The following is a 26,372-nucleotide window of genomic DNA, read 5'->3' as shown; positions in this document are numbered from 1 at the left end:
AGTTTGGAGTTTTGCTTGAATGTGTGTATTTTAAATAAATGTGATAATTAAGCCACAAACGTTCCCAGCACACTTGGATATATTAAAATTACAGGCTGCTGATCAAACAGAGAAAAATCACAAACACGGACATAAATGATGTCTTTTGTTCGTTCTGTGCCTTTTGCAGCACTCAAATGGGTCTGTCAGCTTGATAGCCAATTCCAAGGCTGCGGGGAATGTGGGGAGGTGGGGGTGGGGGATTGGCGACGAGACCACAGAAAGTGGAACCCCGTGGTGAAAGATTGTGGTTCTCTTCTTTTCTGAAAACAAGTCATCTGTGCCCATAATTCATCTCAACCAGCCAGTTCTGAAAACACAAACAAGCTGGCAAAGGGGTGTTTGTCTCTGCCTGGCTGGCAGCACCCTGCACTTACTGTTAAAAGGCCAGAACCCCTTTCTTGATCATTGTAGAAGAGAATCGGGTGTTCTGCTAGAACCAGGGGGTGCTGAGTTCGAATCTCCTTTGGCCCTTTGCTGGAGGGCCTGTGTGGGCTCCTAGGGGCCGAGTGCCCCCCTTACTGTAGTCTGTCCATCCACTGTGAAATAAAAAACAAAATCAAACTTAGTGAGGGGAGACTTTGATTTGAAAGGATGATTGGAAATGGGGAAGGAGGCTATTCCAACAGAGGGAACACTAGGACCATCAGGTCTACAAGTGTCTTAATGGTGGGGCAAAAAGAATTTTTCTTTTGTAGGGAGGGGAAAACAAGGCAAGGAAGAATTGGGAGGTGGGATGAAAGGGTAGGTCAGGGAACATTTTACCCCAGTGTTTTATTCTCAGGAGGAGCTGTCTGCTGGCTAAGGTTGAGAATGGGCCAAAGTTCAGGGGCCTGGAAGAAGGAGGGAATTGAACCAAAGTTTTGTTCACAAGTGTCTACTGAAAAAAAAAAAATAAAAGCACAACTGAAAAGTTGAGAGTTATGCTTTATTCAGGGACATTACTGAGTTACTGAGGACTATAGCCTGGGAGGCAGCCTCTCAGATTGTAGTAGGATATAACAAACCTAACTCCATATTAGATCTGTTCCTTTAGCTCTAACCCTGTGCTGTGTTTCCTGTGCTAAGTCATGCTGGTTCTGCACCTTCTGCAAAAGAATGTTGCCTATAGCCTGAAATATACAGGAGAGCCCATTCTTAAGGCTCTGACCTTTAAGGGTATAATACTTTTCCATTCATAATAGAGATAAAAAGTTGCAGAACAGAGACTAACATTTGTCTTGTTAGAGGTTTACAGGAACATCATGATCTGACCTACATGGGCAGCTGCAAGAACAAAGGATTCTGTCACCAAGAAGTTTGCAACAACCAACCACACCCCTCCCTTTTTAGTATAAAAGGAGCCTGAATTCTGACTTGGGGAAGATAGTTCTCTAGGACATTAGTCCCCCATCTTTTTGGTCTGCTGGCTTTCTGAATAAAGTTGTTATTCCTTGCCCCAACACCTCATCTCCCAATTTATTGGCCTGTCGTGCAGTGAGAAGGACGAGTTTAGACTCGGTAATAAGGCAGCTCTGAGGAGCTGTTCCAAAGAGGTAAGGGAGGAGACAGGACATACAGGAGTTTTTGCTGAAAACAAACAAATAAAACATGTAGCAGAACATCAAAATATTACTGCTAACCACAAAAAAAGGCACATCTCAAGTCAGTGATTGTAATGCTTTTCTATCTTTGGGAAGATGAAAGAGTCTGGACTTACTGAAATTTTTCCTTTGATAATGAACCTTAACTCTCTAGGACCAGTATCTTTGTTTTTCTCCTTCCTGAATTCCCCTCGGGGCTGACCCATGGGCAACTGCAGTGGCTGACTGACGGCTTGATGTCGGACAATATTTTTTTGTCCACACAAGAATTTTACTCAGATTGATTGGTAGAAACAAGCAATTCAGCTAATCATTTATGAGGCAAAAAACAGGGATTTGGAGGCTCTATGACTGGTCTTGTCAAGGTAAACAAAGCAGGCATCCATGAGTCTTCCCCAGGTCACAAAGGGAAGGATGCTTCTTTGCAGCAAGTAGTTTTCCAGAACACAAAAGGGTGAAGGGACTTCCTTCAACCTTCACTGTTTCCCAGGAGCACAGGGCTCAGGTACAACCCAAAGCTGTCATCACTCAGCTGGGGGTGATAATTATAAGAGTTATCTACTATTTTAATATTTTTAAAGAGCCTTGGAAGAGCTGGGTACATAGTAAATGCTCAGTAAATATTTGTGAATCTCACTTACCTTGAGGAGAGGGGTGAGTTAATTCAGTGTGTTTTCTTTGGTGCTAGTACAGTACCCAAATTCACTGATCTGATTGAATTGGGCTGAATTCCATTGAACGAGTGAGTCTTGGTCTCCTTGTCTATAAATAAGATGTAATAATCTCCACTCACAGGGTTGTTGAGAGAATTAAGTATTTTTGAAGAGTCTAAGGGGCCCAGACAATGCCTGACACGTCCCTTGTGACCAGTGACAAAGACTCTTTCATCAACTTAACTCTAGTCAGACTCTTCTGAGTCCTCTTTGTGACTAGATCTTGCCCTTGGGTTTGCTCTTGGCCTGTTTAGTCTAGTTTTAGCAAGAATTCTGCTGGGTCAATTTAGCAAAAAATCCCCCACCCTTCATATCTGATTAAATTCTTTATCCTCCACCCTTGATATCTTATCACCCTGGACCGCCTTCTGCAAAAAATCCTGTGACGTTCGTTTAGCCAGAATTCCCCTTACCCCTGAAGTTTCCTAATAATTTTCCATCTACTGACCCAGATCCTGCTCCTTGGCTATAAATCTCCACTTGTCCTTGGTGTATTCCGAGTTGTGCCCCATCTCTGTTCCCCATCACAACTCCCTCATTGTAGCATAATAAAGTCTGCCTTACTGCCTTTAACAAGTGCCACAAATAACGTTTTCTTTAACACTCGTAAGTGAATTCCCTTCCCTTTTCCCCTCCGACTCCAAACCTAATCTGACCAGAACTTTCTATCGCCTCTGTTCAGTGCTTCAAAAGAAACCCCAGTGACACCCACACCACTCAGCATTAAGGTAACAGTGGTGAAGTCTCTGACCCCTTGCCTGCCACTCCATCCTGAAACTCAGGTCCTTCTCACTCCCACAGGATGCAGCCCTTGAAGGTTCAAACTCGGGACCTACGACTTTCCAAAAGTACTAAGATACTTTATTTCACTGAGCCTCGATTTACCTCTCCGTAAAAGAGGAAGAATAATCCTAGTGGTAGGATTAGACAAAATGGTGGATGGGACGCTGCTTTGCACAAGAAGGTATCGATGTAGAGGAAATCGCAGGCGTTACCTACGTGGAAGGAGAAACCCAGGGAAAAGCCCAACCCTAGGAGGGCGCTCCACCCTCCAGGCTTTTAAATGGGGCGGGGTAGGGCGGGGCTGTGACATCGATCACTCGGCGCTCCTCTAGGCACTCCTTGGTGATCAGACGAGCTGTGAGTGATCGATACTCCTCGCGCAAGCCTCTGACTACTTGGAGAAAGCCGGGGTATTCGGTCCAAAGGGACAACTCGTCGCCGGCCCCCCGGGCGACTCCACGGTGTCCACACTCGAGACAGGTGAGTTTGAACAACTCGAGAGGGTGGGCAGCTCTGGCTTCTTAGAAGCGGAAGGGACCGAGCTGGGAGCGGAGGACTGCGCAGGCGTCATGTGAAGAGGTCTCGCGCGAGCGCCTCGGAAAGCCCGGGGGCGGCCCCTGAAAGCCGCGTAACTGAGAGGTGGTGTTGAGGAGCGGGGTGGGTCGGGGGAGAAGCAGGGCCGGCGCATGCGCTCTGAGAACACAGTGTAGTAGTTCAACTCTCCTGCGCCTTCCGGATCGGAAGGTCCCGCGCGTGCCTGGTACTCTTCTTAGGCCAGTCATTTCCTTTTGTGCATGCGTGCGCCTAGGCTGTTGTGCGCCTGCCTGGGTCTTGGTGCCTTTCATGCCACTCCACTGCGCCTGCGCGGCCTCTGGTTTTCATAGTGTTTGTACCCGCAGGTGCATACCGCCTGTGTCCCCCGGGCCAGTCGCCCTGTGTTTTTGGCCTGGAGGTAGACCTACAGGTCACACTTGAACCATCGGGCCCCGAATGTAGGACGCGGGAAATGAAACCTCGGGGAAGGCGCTGGAGAGGGAAATGGTGTGAGGCCTTGGGGTGGACCCGGTACATAGAGCCCGCCCAGCCCTCGCGTCCCGGGGGACCCTGTGCGCCTTGTGCGTGTGGCCGCTGGGTGGAAAGGGGTGTCTAACTCGATAGGAGTTAACTCTGAGCATGGGTATCGCGTTCTGCCCCACGAGATCCAGCCAGGGTAAATCACCGTGCTCAGTAGGATTACAGCAAGTCCAAGGGCAGGAGGCGGGTAGGTGCTGGGCCCACATCGACGGCCCAAGCCCGAGCCAGTCTGCACATAACAAAACTGGAGAGCCTGTTCCCAGAAGGCCAGTTAGAGACCCATATATTCTGGGAAGCGTTTTAGGGTTTTAAAGATAATGTAAGAGAATTCTGGGATGACTGTGGTGGCTTCTTCCTAGGAGACTATTTTAGAACTGACAGGAACCCACTTGGGCTCTTGACTAACAGCCAGCCAGAGGTCAGCTTACATAGTACATTCCATCTGGATGGTGATTTATGAAGTGAGGACCTTGGGCTGTTGTGTATAGCCTATACTTGGCTCTTCTGTTTAAGTGACCAACAAGAAGCATTTTAGAAAGTTTACATCAGATTGATTTATAAAGCCAAGACAAAAACCACTCTGAGAGGTTAGCTCCTGTGACCATTGTCAGACCCACTTTTCAAGATTATTTCATGTACAAACAACAGCCCTTTATGTAAGAAGCCAAGACACAGTCCACTGAGAAAGTCTATTTTGTGCAACCTGTGCCTGACCTTCCCCCCAGAGCCATCCCATGTTGTGAGGCCAATACATGCAGCCCTGTGGAAGATAAGTTTACAAAGCCAAGACACAGGCTTTATAACCACTCAGGCTGTTTCTGTACCTGACACCTCTGCCCTCATCCCTTTCAAAAAAAAAGTCTTCTGTGACCAACAGGGGTCTTTTAAGGGGACTGACTAAAGAGAAGATACAAGGGCACTCAGGCTTTTTGTATAGCCTATATTTAGGGTGACCAGAGGTCTCAATTTAACTAGAGTAATGCCAGTTTATGATTTGTCCAGTCATAAATATTGAAATATATGCATAGTTCCCTGAAAGCTGCTATCAGCTCTCCCAGTATGTGACTGGTGTAAGATGAAATTTCTCCGTGCGGAAATGAAAGTTCCAAACAGTGAAAAACAAACATTGGAGAAAATGATGAGAATAAGAAGTTTTAGAAAAGAAAAATAAATATTCTTTACCAAGCTCAATAAATAAATAAAAGGCCTGTTTATAGCATCCCGGTTTATATGATACATTCTGTAGTTAACTCCCCTATAGGTGACCACCGGAAGGCTGTTTATACTGCCTGCTTCTGCACTTTTATGCGGAGCTGTAAGAGGCCAATTTAAAGGCTAGTCTACAGTCTGACTCTGAGAGACTCAACACAGTCTGTCCTTAACTCCCTCCTCTGGAAGTTTTGTTCATTTAATACAACCTTTCATAAAAGGCAATTCAATGAGGAACTCTGGGAAAGAAATCAGGAAAGCCCAGCCCCAAGGCTACTCAGGCTGATACCTTCCTCCGGAAAACTGCTTGGTACAATTATCAAAAAACCTTTTTGTTAGACCAATACTTGGGGAATGCTGGAAGCCTGGTTTGTAAAGCCAAGACATGAGGCCACTGAGACAGGCCGTTGGATGCAGCCTAAACGTCACCTTCACTGGAAAGCCGTATCAGATGGTTGTGAGAAGGCTGCAGCTTTCAGACCGCACGAGGCCAGCTCCCCTGGAAGGCTTTCGTACAGCCAACAAGAAGGTGTTTCGGCCAGCGGAGGACCTTTCTCCAATAAGGCCATTTCAGATGGCTGACAGGAAACATGGAAGATAGGTTTGCAAAACTAAGGCAAAGTCCTGGCCCTTAGACAAGGCCCAATATGTAAAGAAACAGGTCATGAGGCCACTTTGGAAGCTTTTTATATACTAGGAGGTGACTCTTCCCCTCAAAGCTGTTTGATACAGCAACTACTTAAAAGGCCAGATCATGAAAGATTCTGGGAGGCCTATGGCCCCAAGCCATAAGACTCCTCAGATGGATAAAGGCCAGCATGCTGCTTCACCCTGGAAGGTTGCTTCATGCTGCCAAAGTAAGGCTCTCTGGGAGGCTAGGATTTTAAGATCAATCATGAGGCTTTTTGTGGGGCCATTTCACGTGGCTAATACAGAGGCAATCTGAAAAACCATTTTGAAAATAAACAGCTATCGTAAAGCCCCTGCCTCTGGAACACTGTGTTATGCAGTGCCAGCTTAAGTACCTCTGAAGGCTCTGTTGTAAGGCCATTCGCTGAGGAACTCTGGATTCAAAATAAGTTACTAAGATTCTTATGTGGCCAAGAGGAGACATTTGTACAGCCAGCTTGTGGCCCTCTTTCCCAGAAGGCTGCCTCACATGGCCATCAATATGAAACTCTCTCCTTGGGAATTTTGCAAAGCAGCACATGGCTGCCTTGGGAGGCCATTTGGGGAACCCAGGTTAGAGCAATGCATGAGGTCACCTTGGGAAGCTGGTTTGCACAGCAGCACATGAGGCTGCCTTAGAGGCTGGCTTTGTAAAGTCACCCTCAGAGGCCAGTTTACAAAGTCCAAAATCTGCATCCCGTGGAACTAGTTTCTAGGCCATTTGAAACCCTCTGGGAGGCCATTTTATAAGGCCACTAAAAGCCAATTTACAAAGCTGGCACATAGGCCCCAGTGGAAGTCATTTTTATATTAAGGCAAATAAGTGGTATTCTGGAAGGCCTTTTTATAGACCTTCGTGAGAAGCCAGAATATGAGGCTTCTGAGGTCTTTCGAATGCTCAGGATGAGACTTTTCAAAATGGCTTTATAAGACTCATGTAAGACAACGCGGGGATGAGCCCCAAGGCCACCCAGGGAGGCCAGTTGATGGTCCACATGCTGTTTTGTGTGTGACCACGCTGGAAGGCTGAACTATGATGCTCTCCAAGAATGCTGTTAATGAGGCCAACACAGGACATTTAGGAGTCTTCTGGAAGGCTGGAGGTAGAAATCATCCTGGCAGGCTTGGGCCAGGCCACTTAAGCTCTCTTGAGTCCCATCACGCAGCAAGCCAACTGGGAAGGACACCCATTGTGACCAAGGACTGAGCTAGGGTATAGAGATCCAAAAGCTGATGCAGCCCTCGTGCCTGAACCCGAAGAGTCTGTAAGTGGACATCGCCACTCACTGCATAGTTCTGTACAGATTGCTTCATTTCCCAAATCCCAGTTCATTCATCTGTAAAACCTCACACCGTAGGATTGTGAGGGATGTGTTAGGTGACGTACACTAAACATGGAGCCTGGACATGGCACTTAGGAAAGGGCACTGAGGTTGGCCAGGATTTAAGTCCTGTTGCTGCACAAATGATTGACTGTGGTGTTTTGGTCAAGTCACTTCATTTTTGTTTTCCTGGACGTTAGTTTCCTCAACAGCAAAATAGGAAGGTGGGGTTGTAGGAAAAATGATCACATTCATCCCTGTCCACTTCCCAGTGTTGTGAGGAACAAACGAAATGAGAAAGGCACGGTTACCGTGGAAACTGTGGTAGACTGTAGAACTGAGAAGAACTCTAAGTGATTGCTCTCACTTTAGGACAAGTCCAGGAAGAGGGACCTCAAAAATCATGACCAGTGAGAAAGATACACCCTTTCCATGTGTGAAGTGACAGGATTTCCTCACCTGTAGAATGGGGGCGATCATCATTCCTTCCTCAGAGTTGTCTTGAGTGAAACAACCCAGATGTCCAGCTTCATCACCTGCTGGCTCGTGATCTTTTGGCCCCGTTCCCTCATCTGTAATGTCCTGGATTTGGGGCTAGGCTGCCTGAGTTTTTAATCTCCGCTCCACCTCTTAACTGGTTGAATTGCTCTGGGAAGTCATTTAACTTCTCTGCTTTAGCTTCCTTATCTGTAAAATGGGGATGATAATACTTTTCTTTTAGAATTAAGAGTATGTAATTGAGCTTGGTGCATTCCTGGCTTACAGTAAATGCTTTGTACATGCGTTTTCAGCTTTGTAGGGCATTGTGGGGATTATATGAGGCAATCCACCTGACACTCTTAAGTATTCTCCCTGCTGTTACTGTTACTCCTGAGCTGGTGGGAAAATGAGCTGGAAGGGAGTCCAGGGGTAGGATGAGGTTGTCTGGCGAGCCCTCAGGGACCATATCTCTAGCATCCTTCATATGTCTTTTCTTCTCAGTCTACTGCTGACTTCTTCATACACATCAGAGCTAAAGGAAGCCCTGCTTTCTCCACCTGTTCTTTAGTGTGAGTTGCAGATTGAGCCCCAGGATGTCCAGGAAGTCTGGGTAGGGGTGTTTATTAGTTATCTATTGCTGCATTACAAATCATACATTTAGTGGCTTAAAACAACACACATTTATTGTCCCGGTTTCTGTGGGTTGGGAGTCTGGGCATGGTTTAGCTGGGTCATCAGCATCAGGAGCTCTCAAAGGGCTCCAGTCATGGTGTCAGGGCTGAGTTCTCATCTTAAGGCTGATCTGGACAAAGATCTAAGCAGCTGACCTGAGATTGTTGGCAAAACTAAGTTCCTAGAGGGCTGTTGGGCCGAGGCCCTCAGCTCCCAGCTTACTGTTGGCTCTAAGCCACCCTCCAGTCTTTGCTATATGGGCCTCTCCACTTGCTTCATCAGTGCATGCCATCCAGGAAGGCAGTGGAGAGAGTCTGTTGGCAAGATGAAAGTTCCAGTCCTGTGGAACCTGATCCCAGAAGTGGTATCTCATCACTTTCTCCATCTTAGGCCAAAAAGTAAACAGCTACACATACCAAACCTACAAGCCTGTTGCTAGAGGCAAGTAATAATAGTTTTTCTATTGCTGATGTAACAGATTACCACAAGCTTAGTGACTCAAAACAATAAAAATGTATTAGCTTACAGTTTTGTAGGTTAGGAGTTCAACATGGAACTAAAATCGAGGTCTCAGCAGGGCTGCCTTCCCTTCTGGAAGCTCTAGGGGAAAATCCATTTCTTTGCCTTTTCTATCTTTTAGAGACTGCCCACAGTCTTTAGCTTGAGACCCCCTCCTCCATCTTCAAAGCCAGCAACAATGCATCTCTCTGACAATTCTGTTATCACATCTCCCTCTGGCTCTGACTTTATCCAGGAAAGATCCTTTCAAGAAGTCTGTGTTAGATTGGGCCCACCCAGATGATCCAGCATAACTTCCCATCTCCCAGTCCTTGTTCTTAGTCACATCTGCAAAGTCCCTTTTGCCATGTTAGGTAACAGGTTCTGGGGATTAGGGTATGAACATCTTTGGGAGATATTATTCTGTCTACCACTAAAATTGCCGGTCCTGCCCAAACTCAAAAGAAGTAGATTAGATAACAGTGTTATAACAGGGACCATTGGGCTTTCTTCTGCTGTAGGAAGACTGGCTTTCTTCTGTCACAAGAAATGAGGCATCTGATGGGGCTTTATCACAGGCAAGTCTTCATTCTCACTTTCCCCATCCACCAGGGATCGTAAGTGTCGGCTACTTTTATGGATCAAGGAGGGTTCATCATAAACCACAGAAACCAATCCTGGCTGATGTAAGCAAGAGGGAACTTATGGGAAGGCCATTTGGGGCCCACAGAATCAATGGAAATATGGAGAACTGGACTTGGAAAAGAACAAGCACTAAAGTGGTTCTGCAGCCTGGGAATTAGGGACAATGGGTGTAAGGCTCTAGCAGCAACAGTCCGGTCCAGAAGCTGCCACTAGGGCAGAGTGAAATGTCAGCAAAAGCTGTCAGCTGTCGCTGGTCTCATTGATCTCCTTAAAGTTCAAATTCAAGGGAGGCAACTGATGGGAGAGCATGTATCACATACCCGCCCCCTGGCAGCACCCCACCAGACTGATCTCAGTGGTTGTGTGGAATTTCTCAGAAGGGTGTGGAGGTGTGTTGTTAAGAAAGAGAAAACTATTCTGAGCCAACAAGACTCAACACTCTGCACTACCCTCTACACTCTGCATCTGCTTTCTCAATAATTGAAGGAAGTTACTGGGTCAATCAGGTCAGGATAACTGGTAACAAGCATCATTAACACTGTAGGGGCTAAATGCAATATGAGTTTATTTTTCGCTCTTGAAGCATTGCGGCATGGATATTCCTGGCTGGGGACCTATCTTGTGGCTCTGCCATCCCCTATGGCCTCAGAGTCCTTCCCTTCCAGCCAGTGGAGAGGGGGAGTGTGGAGAATCACATTGAAGGTGCTTAGGGCCCAGGCCTGGAAGTGGCGTACATCACTTCCGTGCATCAGCGAGAACACAGTGGCATGGTCACATCTAATTGCAAGTGAGACTCAGAAATGGAGTCTCACTGTGTGCAAGATGGAATGGACTTTGGTGAGTCCATTTGTAAAGCGAGAGTTTGTTTTTGTAAATACAGTTTTATTGGGACACACCACGCCCATTCGTTTACATGCTGTGTACAGCTGCTTTCACGCTGCAGTGGCAGAAGGGTAGCAACAGTGACTGTCTGGCCTGCAAAGCTTGAGATATTTACTGTCTGGCCCTTTGCAGGAAGAGTTTTCTGACCCCCAGCATAGAGCAGTCTCTGCAAAAAGCGTGAGGGTCCATATTCCTTAGCATCAAATGAGATAGGGGTGTAACAGCTGTAATAGCTGGAATATTGTAGTACAAATAAATAATTGTAATTGTGAGCAGTAGCACCTGTTCCCTTATTAGTGCTCATTCCTAAGGACTGGCCTGCCATCCGTATGGAATGTCCAGGCTGACGTCACCAAAGGCACCAACCATGATGTTTATCCTTCCTGTATATGTTTTATGTATTTCCAGGTTCCTTCTTTGGAAGTTAAGATCTCATTCTTTCAATAGTCTTAATGGAATGCCTACAATGAGCTAGATTCTACTTGTCATCTCTAGGGAAACGTAGAGAAATGGGACATATTCTTGCCCTGGAGGAGTTCATAAGCTAGGATTGGATAGACAGACGTGTAAGCAGGTGTTTGTAGTACATTGTGACAAGTGCTGTAAAAGAAGTTCAAGGGCTGATCAAAACACAAAACATTGTTGGAGAGATTAAGCAGGCTTCACACTGGGGATCATTTAAGGTGGGCCTTAAAGATTGGATAGGAGTTTGCTTGGGGGGGGGGTGGGTTGGAGGCATTCCAGACAAGGACAATACATGTTCCCCTCTGAACAAATATGTCTCTGGTGCCCACTGTGTGCCTAGTATTATGCCAGTGGCCCTGAAGATACGGCCATGACCCAGACAGATGGGAGCCCTGCGCACACAGAGCTTATTATGCCCAGCAGAGAAGACCATTGTTGAAGAGCCAGTACAGATGAGATGTGTGTTACACAGGACAGGTCCGGAAGCTGTGGAAACCTAGAGGGGACCAAGCCTGTAGGTGGCTGCTCTCTCCTTTTAAAAAATTTTATTTTTAATTTTAATGAAGATACTTCAGATTTTTTTCAGATCTCAGTAGCAGACATTTTGGTCACTGGATGTCATCAGATCTAGCCTTTTGTCCCCCAGTTTTATTTTATAAAAATAAAGAATTGTAGATATTTAGACATACAACAGTGTTTTGCTCTAACTGATGTTCCTCCCCTCCCCAACCCAGCACTCAGGACCGATGGCAGAGCCAGATGCGCTCTGGGAGGCTCTCATGGCACTCCTGCCCGGTACCAAGGAAGAGCTGAAGCTGGAGCTCGGGGAGGAGGTGGAGGGCAGCGTGGTGCTGCTGCTGCAGCGGGCCGCCCAGCTCTTCTATGGGGGCCAGATGAGCGCGTGTCTGCAGACCTGCGAGGTGCTCCTAGACTACTCCTGGGAGAAGCTCAACGCGGGGCCCTGGCAGCAGGTGCACAAGGACTGGCGACGGGTGTACGCCTGCGGCTGCCTCTTAAAAGCTGTGTGTCTGTGTGCCCCACCGGCCGACACCACCGCCGTTGCCGCCGCCCTGAGAGTCTGTGACCTGGGCCTGCTGATGGGGGCGGCCATCCTGGGGGACATCCTCCTCAAAGTCACTGCCGTCCTCCAGACGCACCTCATCTCCAGAAAGAGGCCGGCCCCCAGCCCGAGCCAGGAGCCACCCAGCACCAAGGTACCTGTGTGGGGCTGTCACTGACCACACCTAACCGTCCATCAGCCCAGGTTTTCTAGAAGTAAAACAGATCAGCTCTCACGGGCCCCTGGCACACCAGCCCCTCTGGGTGAAAATGGCATTTCCATTGATTTGGAAATGGAGCAGCTCAATTTTTTTCCCCTAGTTTCCGCAAAAGCAGTGACTCTTGAGAGCGGGAGGGTGGAAGCTTTGTGGTTCCTGAGCGAAATAGCTCAGGGGGCCTGTGTGGGCAGGGCTGCAGGCAGTGGGGGCAGCCTTTCTCCTTCAGCTTTTTCCCGGTGCCTTGGCTGAAGTGTCACCTGCTTTGCTGGCTGCCTCTGCCTCAGCGCTGAGTGTGCAGGAGATGTTGCAGCTGCCTGCCTTCTGTCCACCTGACTGAGCGGCCCTGCCCTTCAGATCCTTGCCTGTGTCCTCACTGGTATTTAAGTGCATGTGCCGAAGGAATACCCCGCAGACACTGAGCCAGGGTGGTTTATTCAGGCTTCAGATCCCAGCGCCGACTCGCAGACCTCACCCAAAATACCTCTGGGCAAGCCAGTTACCGCCTCTGAGCCTCAGTTTCCTCATCTGTGAAATAGCACTTAGAGTGCTGACCCCTAGAAAGAAAGGGCCAGGACTGTCCTGGGTAGTGGGGTTATGGAGTGTTTTTGACATTTTTCTAGATATTTTCTCATTTTCAGAATTCCTGACAATGAGTATTATTTTTCTATGAGAGTAACACAAATGGATGTCATTAAACACACCATGCATGTAACCAGAATAAAAGGTGATCCTACAAACAGGGAAGAGAAATTTGCAGCAAAGCTGTCAGAGAGCACATTTCTCTGTTGTGCACAAATTATACAAATCAACAAATCAACAGGGAAAAAAACTGGGCCCCAGGAGGTAGAGACCAGACACACGAACAGACTGTTCCCAAGGAAGAAACAGATCTGCTAAAAAACCTGTGGGAAATGTTCAACCTCACCTCTGGTTAAAAAAAAAAAAGAAATGCAGCAATGGTGAGGCAGCGGTTCTTGGCTCTGAAACTATCGAATGCGGTTTTATAAGGCACCCAGTGTTGCCAAGGGTGCCCTAGGGCCAAGGGCACGGGGCGTGGGTGGACCTTTCAGAGGGCAGGGCAGACAGATACTTGTCCCCTTTGACCCGGGGGTTACACCTGCCCTTTCCCAGACCAAGGGTCTCCCGAGGGAATATGGTGGTGGCTTCACAGCCAAGGTGGTGCCCATGGTCTGGGGTGATGTATGTAGTTAAGGGGGTGAGGACTCGGCTCTGGGGTCAGCTGCCGGGGTTCAAGTTCCTGCACTGCCACCCACCAGCGTCTTGGCTGCTCTCCTTCCGCCTGGAGGAGTGGATTTGCTCAGCAGCTTTATTGAACTCCAGCGGTGGCCCAGATGTGCCAGGCACCAAGGGTGCGGCCTAGACCCTGTCCTCCTGGAGCTTCCGTTCTGGTGAGGCTGTAAAAGAATGTCTTCTCCCAGGTGCTGAGACAGGTGGGGGAGGCTGCTTCATGCAGGGAGACCAGGGAAGTCCTGTTTGATGAGGGAATCTGGGGAAATAAAAGCCTCCTGCAGAGAGCTGTGACTTTGAGAGAGGAAAAGGCCCATATAAGCCCGCGGGTGAGAATGTTAGCGCCACTGCTGTGGATGTTGAGAGCTGGTCTGGGGTCCAGCAGGGGCAGCACAGGGGGCTGGCACGTGCCCGGCGGCCGTCCTGGGAACTTTACATGAGAGCTCATCTCCTGGCAGTTTAACACATGAGGAAACTGAGAATCAGAGATGGTGACTTGTCCAGGTCCCTCGGCCAGGAGATGGTTAAGTAAAGGATGGTGCAGCCACTCAAGACATTGTGCACACTGGAGACCGTTTCAGGTGAATTACTGGCTTCAAGAGGCAGAGTTGCTTCTTCATCATGAATCTTCCTACCAGTAGATCAGATGTGTACGGGACAAAAATGGGAAAGGAACATACTTTGTCACCAGGAGACTACTTTTATGTTAGACAGTGGGGTTTGGGATAATTAATTTTCCTCTGTGAAAGCAATGTATTACTTTTATAATTGAACAAACATTTTAAATGAACTGGTAGAGGGAAAAACATCTTGATCTCATGAGACGTCAGTGGTAGTAGTGGCAGCAGTAACACTGATAATATTATTATTGTTACCAATGACAAATGAACATTTGCCGGGATGATGGCCCTGCGGTCAGACCTCTGCCACTCCTGCCACTGATTCAGATTCATAGTGGAATTCCTCGAATTTGGACTTGCTGCAGTTGTTACCATCTTGGTTTTAGGGTTTTATTTTTTTCTTTTATTCAGTTCTTTTTTTAACTGAAATATAGTTGATTTACAATGTTTTGTTAGTTTCTTGTGTACAGTAAAGTATTTCAGATATATATGTATATTCCTTTTCATACTCTTTTTTCATTTGTTTATTATAAGATATTAGATATAATTTAATAGTAGGACCTTATTGTTTACCTATTTTATATGTAGTAGTTAGTATCCATCTTGTTCTCTTTTGATTTTAAACAGAAAGCAAGGAATGACCACATTTCGATTCCAGATGTGGGGTCAGAAAGAGCAGTGCCCCGGCTTCACTGTCCATCCCTCCAGTATTTCCAGAAGCATTTTTTGGTTCCAGGGAGGCCTGTGATCTTGGAAGGCGTGGCTGACCACTGGCCATGCATGAAGAAGTGGAGGTGGGTGTCTGCTGACGGCTGTGTGGTTCCTCATCCCAATTTAGCAGCCCCAGAGACCACCCCCCTGAATTCCTCCTCCCAGCACCCCCAGGTGAACACAGCCCCACAGACACTTCACAGCCAGCGGTGGGGTGGACCGCCAAGGAGTGAGACACACATCAGAAGTCCAGGGCTCTGAACTGATGCTGGAGGTTATCAGAGTCTTACCAGCTTGCCTGCCCTAAGCCGTTTTTAATAAGTGCATATGGAGGTCTGATGTTAAGTCTATTACATGCAATTTTTTAGGATCTCAGGAATTTGTAGACTTTCTCAGGAGTCCCTAAGGCTTAAGAGTAGAAATGAGAACCTAAGAGACAGCCCCGCCCCCTCTCCACGGGGCTCCCAGGGCTCCGGTGTTGGCGCCCACCTCCCGTCTGCATCTGGTCCCTCGGAAGATTCACAGTGGAGGGGTCAGATCAGGCAGCTGGACAGTGGCTGTGATGTTGCTGTGTGTGATTTTGACATGAGAAGGTGTATCTAAGGCAGGTGGAGGGAGCCGGCCTGTCTTGTGGTGGCTTTATGGAGGGGTGGTCCCCACTGAGACCTGTGGGAGGCAGAGTTTTGACTGCAGGGCCATTGTCCTGGCAAACACTCATTATGTGCTCGACTGTGTACCGGGCGCCACGACAGGCACTAGCCACATCTTACCTCCTTTTCCCCTCCCTGGTTCTTTCATGGGACAGGCACTGCCGTCACCCGCATTTTACTAATAGGGAACAAGGGTTCAGAGAGGTCAAGGAACTTGCCATAGGTCCCCTGGTGGGTGACAGGGCCTGGACTCAGTGTCAGGCTACCGGCTTGGGGGACCCAGGCACCTCACCACCCTGTACTGCCTGCCACTTGTTCAGAGAAGGCCTCAGCTTGTGATGGGGCCAGTGAAGAGAGAAGTTGGAAGGCTCTTGGCAAACAGGGAAACAGAGCTGCCCAGCAAAAACCAGATTCACTGCTTTTATCTGCCAAGCTGCCCGGCGCCAGGTGGGCCAGTGACCTCACCTCTCTGCACCTGCATTTCCTCATCAGTGAAGTGGGGTCTCCAACTGGTGAGCTCTTGTAAGGAAGGAAGGAGAGCAAGCGCATTAGCAGGGTGCCCAGCAAGTGTTAGCCTGATGATGGCAACGCCGATGCTGTTTTCCTAATAGCCTGGAGTATATCCAAGAGGTTGCCGGCTGCCGCACCGTCCCGGTGGAGGTCGGTTCCAGGTACACGGATGAGGAATGGTCCCAGACGCTCATGACGGTCAGTGAGTTCATCAGCAAATACATCGTGAATGAGGTATGTCGTCTGACTCCTCCCCTGATACTTGCAGGGCAGGGAACACATTAGATGTGGGCAAATAACCTCCATGCATTGCCGGGAGAGGTTTTGGAGGAGTCAAAGCCATTCTTTAAGGGCCTGTGGTCATTAGGCTGGCCAGCGTGAGGAAGACAGGCAGGACAGGACATACAGGACCCATTTCAGACGCTTTTTTGGGGGGCAGTTGGTACAGTTTAGTGGTTTTTTGTATATTCACGAGATTGGGCGGCCATTGTCACTATCTAATTCTGGGACATTTTCATCACTCCCAGAGAAACCCGTATCCCCTGCCCTCATCCCCAGGCAAGCACTAATCTGCTTTCTGTTTCTATGGATTTGCCAATTCTAGACATTTCACATAAATGGAATCATACAATATGCGACCTCCTGTGTCTGGCTTCTTTCATTTAGCATCATGTTTTCAAGGTTCATCTCTGTTGTAGCCTGTGTCAGTCCTTAATCCCTTTTTATGGCTGAATAATGTTCCTTCGTATGGATAGACCACATCTTGTTTATCCATCCATCAGCTGATGGCCATCTGGGTTGTGTCTACTTTTTGGCCAGTATGGAAAGTGCTGCTGTGAACAGTGACACACAGGTTTTTGTGCGGGTAAATGAGTTCATTTCTCTTAGGTGTAGACTAGGAGTGGAATTGCTCAGGTCAGATGATGACTCTAGGTTTAACTTTTTGAGGAGGCTATTTTCCAAAGCAGCTGCACCATTTTGTTGTTTAAGATTCTTGACAGTGGGTGTCCTCCTCTTCCTGACACCCGGGCAGCAGAGGCTGCAGGTTGTCTGCCCTGTGCCTGAACCATTCCTCTGGGCCGAGAATGAGGGGAGCCTTAAAGGGGGCCTGGAGAGCAGAGTTCTTTACATGGGGTGAGAGTTCAGCATCCGTGGGCTGCAGTTGCTCCCCTCACTCCCCAGCGACCCACAGGCCAAGGCAGCCCCAGGCCCAGCCGCTGTCAAGTCCTGCTCGGGTTTGCCGGTGGATCTGCTCAGTCGGAGTCCAGGTGGATGATGACGCTGGCCAGCAGTTGCCTTCCTTGCCCTTCCCAGCATGGTAGCTGTGAACACCCGAGGGCTCCCCCCCAGGCCACCCCCGACCTTCACCCTTCCTGCCCCATCTCTTCCCCCGCTGAGTGTGCAGCCTGCCCACTCCCAGGCACTCCGCACAGTTCTGCAGGTGGAGGCTCCTCCCTCAGTGCCCTTGGGTGCTTTTCTGTTCTCCCGTCTCCTGCATTCCTCCCCACACCCAGCCCAGCTCAGCTCACTGTCACCTGGAAAAGGGAACTGTGGCTTCGAGACGCACTGCATGGCCATGTCCACTTGTGCTTGGGAGAGTAAAGCCAGCTGGAGAAGCCTCACGTGGCCTCTGCTGGAGGCGGCCCGGGCCCTGAAGCAGAGAGAACCAGAAGTGTGGGCCGTGGGGTGGGCGAGAGGGGGCTTTGCAGCCATGCAGGGCAGCGTTGAGTCCAGCCCCGGCCCTCGCTGGCTGTGTGGCCTGGGCTGGTCACCTAACCTCCCGGATCGTTGGTGCCCTGACTTCTGGTTACTGAGGGTTAGTTGGGGTTAGTTAGTTAGAGGTTACTAAGGCCTAAAACCCGTAAAGGTCCCAGCACAGCATGGTCAGTGCCCATTTAACGTAAGCTCCAGTGTCCTCTGGGCCAGGGTACCTGTGAGGGCCGAGAGCTCATCAGATCCCGGATGTCAGGAAGAAGAGAGAGTGAAGGAGGGGATGGAATGACGGACAGACCCTAGTGAGGACCTTTCATCTACTTCAACACTGTTGTAGCCTCAGAGCCTGTCAGACCAAAGCCAGCTCCGCTCTGGCCTCAGGTGGGGTCGGGGTCCCACCTGCTCTTCCCCCGTCTGACCCTTACAGGGCCCTCGGGCATCTTCAGAGAGCCGCTGAGCAGGGGGGAGCCCAGCTTGTAAAGAGCACTGGTCTTTTCACCCATCTGATTGGCAGAAATTTTCACAGAATCACTTCCGGGGCAGGCAAAGATGTAGGAAAGTGGGCGGTCGTGTTCGTTAGTACTGGGAAGAGTGTAGACGGTCAGTGTTTGGGAAAACAACCTGGCAGAAGCTACTACTGTTTAGAATGTACACGCCCCTTGACTGTCTTGTTCTGCTTTTGGAAGCACGTGAATGTGAGGACCAGAGTATCGGGCCGTTCACTGAAACACTGTGGCAGAGCAAGGCAGACGTCCACCAGCGGGTGAAGGTTGAATTACTAATAACGCATCCTGCCTATAAAACGTGCCTCCGGCCAAAGAGAGTCAGATGTGCACATGTTGACCTGAGGAGATATTCATGATGTATCGTTAAATGAAAATAGCAGATTTCAAAGTAATACGTGTAGAGGTCCATTTTTATTAAAAAATAAATCCTTATGCTGTGCACTAGAAATTGATACAACATTATAAACTGACTATGCTTCAGTTAAAAAGAAATCCTTCTGTGGGTGCAGCCCCTTCGTGTTTCATTTGAGGTGACTGAGCCTGGGGCTCAGGGTGACTTGCTCAGGGCAACGTCAGTAGCAGAGGCAGGCCTGCTGATCACAATTTGCCCCTGGGTTGGAGGATGGAGCCTGAGGGGGACAGAGAGGAGGGTCCCCCCAACACGAGTGGCTGCCTGGGCAGGGGCGGGAGCACGTCGGGTGCTGAGAGCCAGCCAGTCAGCGGCAGCTCCCCAGGGTGGGGGTCCTCCATCACTACTAACAGGGCTTTCTGTCGCCTCTGGTTTTTTTTCCCGTGGATTAGCCGAGGGACGTCGGTTACCTTGCTCAGCACCAGCTCTTTGACCAGGTAAGTCTGAGACCACACCCCTCCATCCTTCACCCCCTCATCTCCTCCCACCTCCCATCCAGGGCACTGGCCCCAGAGGGCAGGAAGCGGTAGGTAGCAGCCTCGTTTACTCCCCACTGGTGCTGCCCCCCTGCAGGGAGCAGGGAGGCGCCCTGTGCCCTCCTCACCAGCAGGCAGCAGGAGAGCAGGCCAGGCCCCTGGACTGGGACGGGGGATGAGGAGGCCCCAAGAGTCAGGGTGGCCCCCAGTGGATGGAGTCAGAAGCCCAGGTGTGGTCAGGACTGAGGAACATGTCCTGGGGAGCCAGGCGATGGTTGTGGCTCTGACCTGACCCAGAAGGAGCGAGCTACTGGCGACTTTGACTCAGAGTTCCCTGGGCAGATCCCGGAGGGCCTCAATAGTCTGCTTACAAGGCGGAGTCCCCACGCTGGGCCTGGGCGCTCTGGCAGGGGACTGGTTCCCTTACCCTGGGTACCCCTGGCTGGATGGAAGACCCTCAGGACAGACCGGGCAAAGACTGAAAGAGGAGGGGATGCAGGCAGGAGCCAAGAGGAGGAACAGGGCTCAGGACAAGATGAGCCCCACATACTGGATGCGTCCACCAGCCTGGGAGGGTTCAGTCAGAAGAGCAGAGCGGGAAGGCGAAGAGGGCGGCTGGGTTTTTCCAGACACATCCCCCTCGAAAGTGGAGGAAGAGTCTGTGCATCTAGTCAGGCATGTTCACTGATGGTACCTGGGCCAGTGAGCCGACATCCCCTCCTTCTCGCATAGCCCTCATCCGACCCCGGGGGCCCTAGCCTCACTGAGCTGCCCCGAGGCCCCCAACACCTCTACACAAACTAGCAGCACAAGTTCATTTCCCACCAGGTCAAAGTCTGTGGACAGTTTTAAGACTTCCACATGTGACCACGTCACTATTTAAATAGTTTCACCACTCGATGCCACCAGCAGCCCGGCAGGAGGGTGCCCACTCTGCCACATCCTCACCAGCACTGGATGTTATCACTTTTTCAGTCTTTGCTGGTTTGATTAGTGGGAGATGATGACAATGTTTAATTTGGGTTCTTTGCCAATAGGACTGAAACCCTCCCTTATGTCTAATTCATTTTTATGTATTATCTGGTGTTTGTCCTTGGCTCATTTGTGTACTTTATGTATTGGGGTCCTTATTATTTTTCCTTATTACCTTGTATGAACTCTCTCTATTAACCTTCATTTACCACAGTTCGAATTAGTTTCCTACTTTATTGGTCTTTATATTAGTTAACTTATCTTAAATGTACCAATTGCAATTGCTTTACTGTCATGTTAGTAAATTTTGGAAAATCTTCCCCTCCAGAGATTTGTTAAATACTCCATCTCATTTTGTTTTTGTTTTTCTTTAATTTGATTTTCTAAAGTATTATAAAGCTTTAGAAAATTATAAGCTAGTTTATTTGTAAGTACAAAGCAGTGGTATCAGATTTTTAAGAAAAGGAAACAGGGATAAAATGCGTACGACATGGAAACAAACTTGAAAGTAAAATTAGGACCCTTCCCTAGTAGTTATATATTTGCTTTTTTAAATTCCTATACAGTAAGATGTGGATACAGTCATATTATTACACAAGAAGAGAGTGTGTATTTGGTGCTTCTGTGAGACAGTCAGTTGACTCCTAGGCTGCTGTGTCCCGAAGGCCTGGTCTTGACCCTCCACGTCTGCCCTGATACCCACAGATCCCAGAGCTGAAGCAGGACATCAGCATCCCCGATTACTGCTGCCTGGGCGACGGGGAGGAAGAGGAGATCACCATCAACGCCTGGTTCGGCCCCCAGGGAACAGTCTCCCCACTCCACCAGGACCCGCAGCAGAACTTCCTAGCCCAGGTTGGAGTTGCTCCAGAACATCGGCCTCCCCGCTCCTGGCCCAGCCACCTATGGCCTGGTCACATTAGCGGTGTTTAGACACCAAAGAGATGGACCACTGACAGCGATGCAGACAAAAGGAGAAAGAGAAACAGTGGCAGGCCTCAGGGTGGGCTCTCTGCCCAGTGGGGGCTGCTTCCAGATGTGGTTCTGGGATCCTAGATGCCTCACGTGGGCAGAGCAGGGCCAGGGCGCCATTTCAGGACAGAGCGAGTACCCTCAACAGCTGCCTCTCCTCTGCTGTCCACCAGAATCAGGCCAGCTTCTCCGGTCAGAACCCTCCAAATTCGAGAGGCCTGTCGGCCATTGGATAGGTTTTCCTGAGACCCAGACAGAGGAGCATGTGTTTGTTGTAGGAGGAGGGGCATCTGTCAGAAAAGCACAGAGAGGTTTGACAAAGGAGAGCGTTCCTTCAGCCCAGGGACAGTCCACAGAGGCAGCCGAGAGGCCGGGAGCTGGGGCCCAGGACCAGGCTGCCTAGTGTGAACATAGCTCTGCCACCTCTCAGCTTTGTGAACATGGGCAACTCACTTAACCTCTTTGTGCCTCAGTTTTCTCATCTGTAAAATGGGGGTGATGATAAACCACCTCCAGGGGTTGTCGTGAGGATTAGAGTTAATACACATAAAGCATTTAAACAGCGGTTGCCAGTCAAGTGCTTGTTGACTGTTCACTGCAGTAACGAAGGCAGTGACTCATAACCTAGCTGGTGTGTTGAGCACAGGGCAGACGGGGTGCAGGGAACAGCATTAGGAATGGCGCATGGAGGTGAGGAGGACGTGGAGGCAGTGGTGGAGGCCAGCACCTGCTGACGGCTGGGGGTCGCTCTTCCCTCGCAGGTGATGGGGAGGAAGTACATCCGGCTGTACTCCCCGCAGGAGTCGGAGGCCTTATATCCTCATGACACGCACCTTCTTCATAACACAAGCCAGGTGGGCACTCGGGGACCCGTGGGGCTCGCGGATTCTCCCACTTGTGCCGTCCCTGAGACCAAGCAGATGACTTCTTTCACTTTCTCCAGGTTGACGTGGAGAATCCCGACTTGGAGAAGTTCCCCAGGTTTGCCGAGGCCCCGTTCCTGTCCTGCATCCTGTCTCCCGGAGAGATCCTGTTTATCCCGGTGAAGTACTGGCACTATGTGCGGGCGCTGGACTTGAGCTTCTCGGTCAGCTTCTGGTGGTCATAGCCGGAGAGGAGGGCAGATCTGTGCTGCAGGGGTGCCCATGGAGTCGCTCCTCCTGGCCTGGAGTCTGGAGACGGGCTGCCCAGGCCTGCGCCTGAGGACGCCCTCCCGGGCCCAGGAGCGCCAGGCCGCTGAGTGCATTAGAGGCAGGCGGGCCAGGCCCCAGAAGGACTTTGCAGGCTCACGATCCACATGGAAGCTCCTGGGCTCTGAGGTTGACGGCGTGGATTTAGCCCTGCCCTGCTCTCAGCTGCTGTGTGATTTGGGGCAAGAGACCCACTGTGTGTGGGTCACCATCTGGTTTCTGCTCTGGTTACCAAATTAGAACCTGTCTTCAGAGCAGTGCATAGACCTTCAAGCTTGGGGAATTTTCTACTCTGCACCCTCCCAGCAACCAGTTCCCAAATCGAGAAACAGAACCACTTCCAGCACCTCGCAGGGTGAAATTCAAGGTGTGGCAAGAGTCTAGATTGTGCGGGCCTGATGGGCCACCTGGCTGGGAGAGAAACCCAGCTCAAGCTAGTTTAAGTGAAGACGCAACAGCCAGCTGGGTCTGTCAGCTCCATAGCATGTAAGGAGCCGCGGGCAGGGCTGTGAGACCTGCAGGAGGAAGCCCAGAGCCAGGCCTCTACCCACCAGTCTTCTCTGCCTCCCCGGCCACCTCGCGTCTGCTGGTCTGGCCTTGGTTTCATTCTCCTCTTGAGATAGCCTTCTCCCCAAGGGGAGAAGACAGCTCCAGCAGGTCAGCTCCATATCCTAACACCACGACTCACAGGCACGGAAACCTGAGGGACAATTCTGACTGGCAAGCCTGGGACCTGTCCCCCAGGAGGGGCAGTGCTGGGTGGGGGGCTGCTCTGTGGTGGAGCCTGGCCCACAGGCCCCTCCCGGGTTACTAGAAGAGGGCGTGGGAAGCCCTGATGGGCAGCTGGAACTAGCTTCTCGTGTCCTCTGTAACCAGGACAGGGAATTTGAACCTGACCATGTAGGTCTTGGGGCTTCAGTTTTGAGCAGACAGACCATCAGCATATGTGCATAAGAAAGCTGGCTCTCAGCTGGGGGAGGAGGATGGTCTGATCACAGAGCTTCGGGGAGGCTGAGACTGAGGCCGGGAGTGAGCCCCAGCCTGGGCAGTGCGCACGTAGGACAGGCCATTTAGAAGGTGGAATCCGGGGCTCTGGGAGCAGTTGCTTGTGAGATCGTTTATTCCCCTCTCTGGCATTATAAATAATTATTTACCTAATTTTTCATATGATGAATTTATTCCAAATCTCAACACCGAAGGTAGTGAGGCATGAAATAGGAATGCGATCGTGTCATTGATGACAAACAGACGAGCCATACCTAAGGGGTGGCCTGCGTAGCTCACACCGTCCCTGGCTCAGCTCCTACCAGTGGCCCAGCCTCTGCCATCCCATCCATCCCAGTAGCCAGTCCCACTCCCGCTGAGCTGCTGCAGTTGAAAGGCAGTTCCTCTGTGATGTAGTAGTGCTGAAGTCAGGGACCAGAGGAACCGTTCTTGAAAACACTCGGGGCCAGGCTGCCACAAGCAAACGCCCCTTGTCAGATGGGAAGACGGTAGAAGAGGAAACATTCATATGCTGTCAGGCAGGCAAGGCTCCAGTGTTGCTGGTGTCCTGGCTGGAGGGCTGGCTCATTGCTGAGGGATGTGGACCGAAGATGGCTAGAAATCAAAGTGCCAACCTGTTCACAGAGCCAAGGAGAGGTGCAGACACGAGGACCCCACCTCTCACCTGTCGGAGATGCACCCACTGAGATGCCTGTTCAGCACCTAGAGTCCTGTGTCAGATACGGCGTGGCTTCGAGCTGGATGAGGGCCCTGCTCACCTCATGCTTCACACTCTTGGGGAGTCTGGAGAGGAGATGGAGGGACACGGTCCGATTGTGCTGCTGTGTGCAAAGGGCCCAGTCCCCTCTGTGTGCAGAGGAGACTGGAAATGGGAAGAGCAGTGAGTGTCCCTGATCCAGTCATTCCTGGAGGGACAGTCAGGGGCACCAGGGGAGAGCAGAGCCCTGGAAGACAGCTGTGCTGGGAGGTGGGCAGGGCTGGATCACAGGGGCCTGAAGTGCTGGGCAAGCCTGGAATTTCAGGTAAGGGTTTTGGTTGGGCTGCGTGAAGGGGTTCCCAGGAAGTTCACGTTGGTATCAGCACAGGGGAGACTGGTAGCAGGAGGCCAGTGTCCCAGTGGCAAGGTGCTCGAGCCTGCGCAGTAAGACCCTGCCTCGCCCTGAGCACCCCACCACTCGCTGGGACAGGCAGGAAGCCGGCTGTGGGAAGTGCCCTGCCCTCCTGGTGGTGGTGTGCTGGTTTGCTCTTGGCCCCTTGGCCTCCATCCTCCCCTGCCCCTGGGAGTGCAGTCGGAGGGCGTGTCAGCCCGGTCCTTCCTGCACCTGCATCTTGGAGGTGTGTCTGGAGGAAGAATGGAACAGCTGGAGTTGATTTATGGCAGCAGCAGTGCCCCGGTGACAGGAATGGGTCTGTCCAGCCAGAACCCCCAAGTCCAAGGTCCATCTTTCTAGATCAGTTCTCCTGCCCTGCCATCCTCTCTGCAAGCTTCCTCCTACCCCTCTGAGAAATCTCTTCTCAGGAGGGGTGGAGGGGTGCTGGGGATGGTTTCTGACACACAGCTGAACTCCCCTCCTGGTCAGGGCTCCCACAGAGCTACACCAAGGTTTGTTATTTGCCCTCAGGACGCTGGGCTGGGGTCTGGGCTGGCTCCTGGTGATCCAGCTAAATGCCTTTCACTGCCAGGGGAGGGGGGCCTGAGGGCTCGGGCCAGACCTGGACCCTGCTCCACATTGGGCTGACGGAAGTGAACCAGCAGAGCGTCCCTGGCTGCATAGGTGGGGGATACCCCACCCTTTTGGCGCCCACAGTTCATTCCCCCTCTGCCTGGTCATATCACCCTCGTCACTCAGTCATGTGGCTTGGGAGGGGCTGCCCCACCCTCGGCTCAGAGGTGTGCCCCAGGTTGCCAATGCCAGTTGGACTCTCCCATCCCCACCTCCATGAGTGCCCAGATTGGACGTTTGCTGGGATGGGGGAGCCACTAAATGAGACCCGCCTTCTTCCTCCTGATGATGGGGCCTGATGAGGCCTGGAAGCATGGCAGCCATTTTGCTACCATGAAGAAAGAGGCTGGATGTGCTGGGAGACCGTGTTGTAGGCCCCAACATGAGGCCAACTCAGTGACAACAGGGCAGCGACAGAAATTACAGATGCTTGGTGACATCGCTGGAACCAGTAACTCAAGCCTCTCCTGAAGGACCCTCTCTGGGAAGTCCTTCCTCATTGAAGTCAGTCTGAGTGGGTTTTCCATCATGACTGAAGGGGTCTTGATTGATCCTGGAATTGGAAAGGAGGTGAGAGAGGGACTTAAAAGTGTGTTAAGTGTGATGGTCAGGGGAGTGCAGGGCGGTGGGGGACTGGGAGCTGGAGGTGGTGACAGCCTAGCCAAGACCTAACTGGCAGACAGGTGTTAGCCGGCAAGGGCAGGACACAAGGAGAGGGGAGAGCAGGCAGGCAGGGGGAACTGTGCGCAAAGGCTCAAGGTGAAGAACAGGTTCATTCAGGAACGGGAAGAAATGCTCTACCCTGAGAAGTGGGAGGGGAGAGGCGGTGAGATACGCAGGATCTCAGCAGGGGCGCATCAGGCACTGTGGGAGGGTCACTGGTGGAGGAGGCTGGAGCCGGGAGCAGAGGCGAGCTGTGCCGAGGGATGGGGAGGTGACCTGGCCTTGGGCAGCGGCTGTGGGGCTGAGGGCCATCTGGCAGGTGGGTTGCCTAAGACGTGATGACAGGCTTGATGCAGGACGACCAGGGAGGGGGGGATCCAGGCCAACTCCCGACTGGGGCAACTGCAGGGCAGGGCTGCTGGCCACCATGTGGGGCAGAGGGCCCCGTGAGGACAGCATACCCCCGCTGTCCTGCCCATCGGTCTCAGGCCGTTCAGGCCAGTCCACCCTGGACCAGAAGAGGGTGTGGCCCATGGGGCATGGAGGCGGGGGGCCAAGGCTCCCACACGTCCAAGTCGGGCCAGCCAGTGAGGATGGGACAAGTGGCCAAAGGCAAAGCTGTCCTGAGCCAGTGGCCTCCCAGGCGTGCTGGGCAGGAGGGGCTCTGCCAGCCTCACAATGGAGCAAGGGTC

At 51.0% G+C, this 26,372-nt stretch overlaps 1 protein-coding gene and 2 long non-coding RNA genes across 3 annotated transcripts; 1 reads left to right on the top strand and 2 right to left on the bottom strand.

The window, feature by feature from the left end:
* Positions 1-61: 61 nt before the first annotated feature.
* On the bottom strand, positions 62-3,342 carry LOC116657567. Its single transcript, XR_004312715.1, has 3 exons — positions 3,221-3,342; positions 2,264-2,384; positions 62-578 (listed from the first exon to the last, which is right to left on the bottom strand). It is a non-coding gene; the product is annotated as an uncharacterized LOC116657567 (long non-coding RNA).
* Positions 3,343-3,468: 126 nt separating this feature from the next.
* Positions 3,469-23,446, top strand: KDM8 (lysine demethylase 8). The gene is made up of 8 exons (XM_006186674.3): positions 3,469-3,598; positions 11,769-12,248; positions 14,807-14,973; positions 16,152-16,284; positions 19,071-19,115; positions 20,832-20,981; positions 21,860-21,952; positions 22,042-23,446. Exons 2-8 carry the CDS (start codon positions 11,781-11,783, stop codon positions 22,204-22,206), a joined length of 1,221 nt encoding a protein of 406 aa, XP_006186736.1. The 5' UTR covers positions 3,469-3,598; positions 11,769-11,780; the 3' UTR covers positions 22,207-23,446.
* Positions 23,447-26,339, bottom strand: LOC116657566. The gene is made up of 2 exons (XR_004312714.1): positions 25,819-26,339; positions 23,447-25,570 (listed from the first exon to the last, which is right to left on the bottom strand). It is a non-coding gene; the product is annotated as an uncharacterized LOC116657566 (long non-coding RNA).
* Positions 26,340-26,372: the final 33 nt, after the last annotated feature.

Source organism: Camelus ferus, chromosome 18, assembly GCF_009834535.1.
Source record: "Camelus ferus isolate YT-003-E chromosome 18, BCGSAC_Cfer_1.0, whole genome shotgun sequence".
NCBI lineage: Eukaryota > Metazoa > Chordata > Mammalia > Artiodactyla > Camelidae > Camelus > Camelus ferus.
This window is presented reverse-complemented; position numbering and strand designations above follow the sequence as displayed.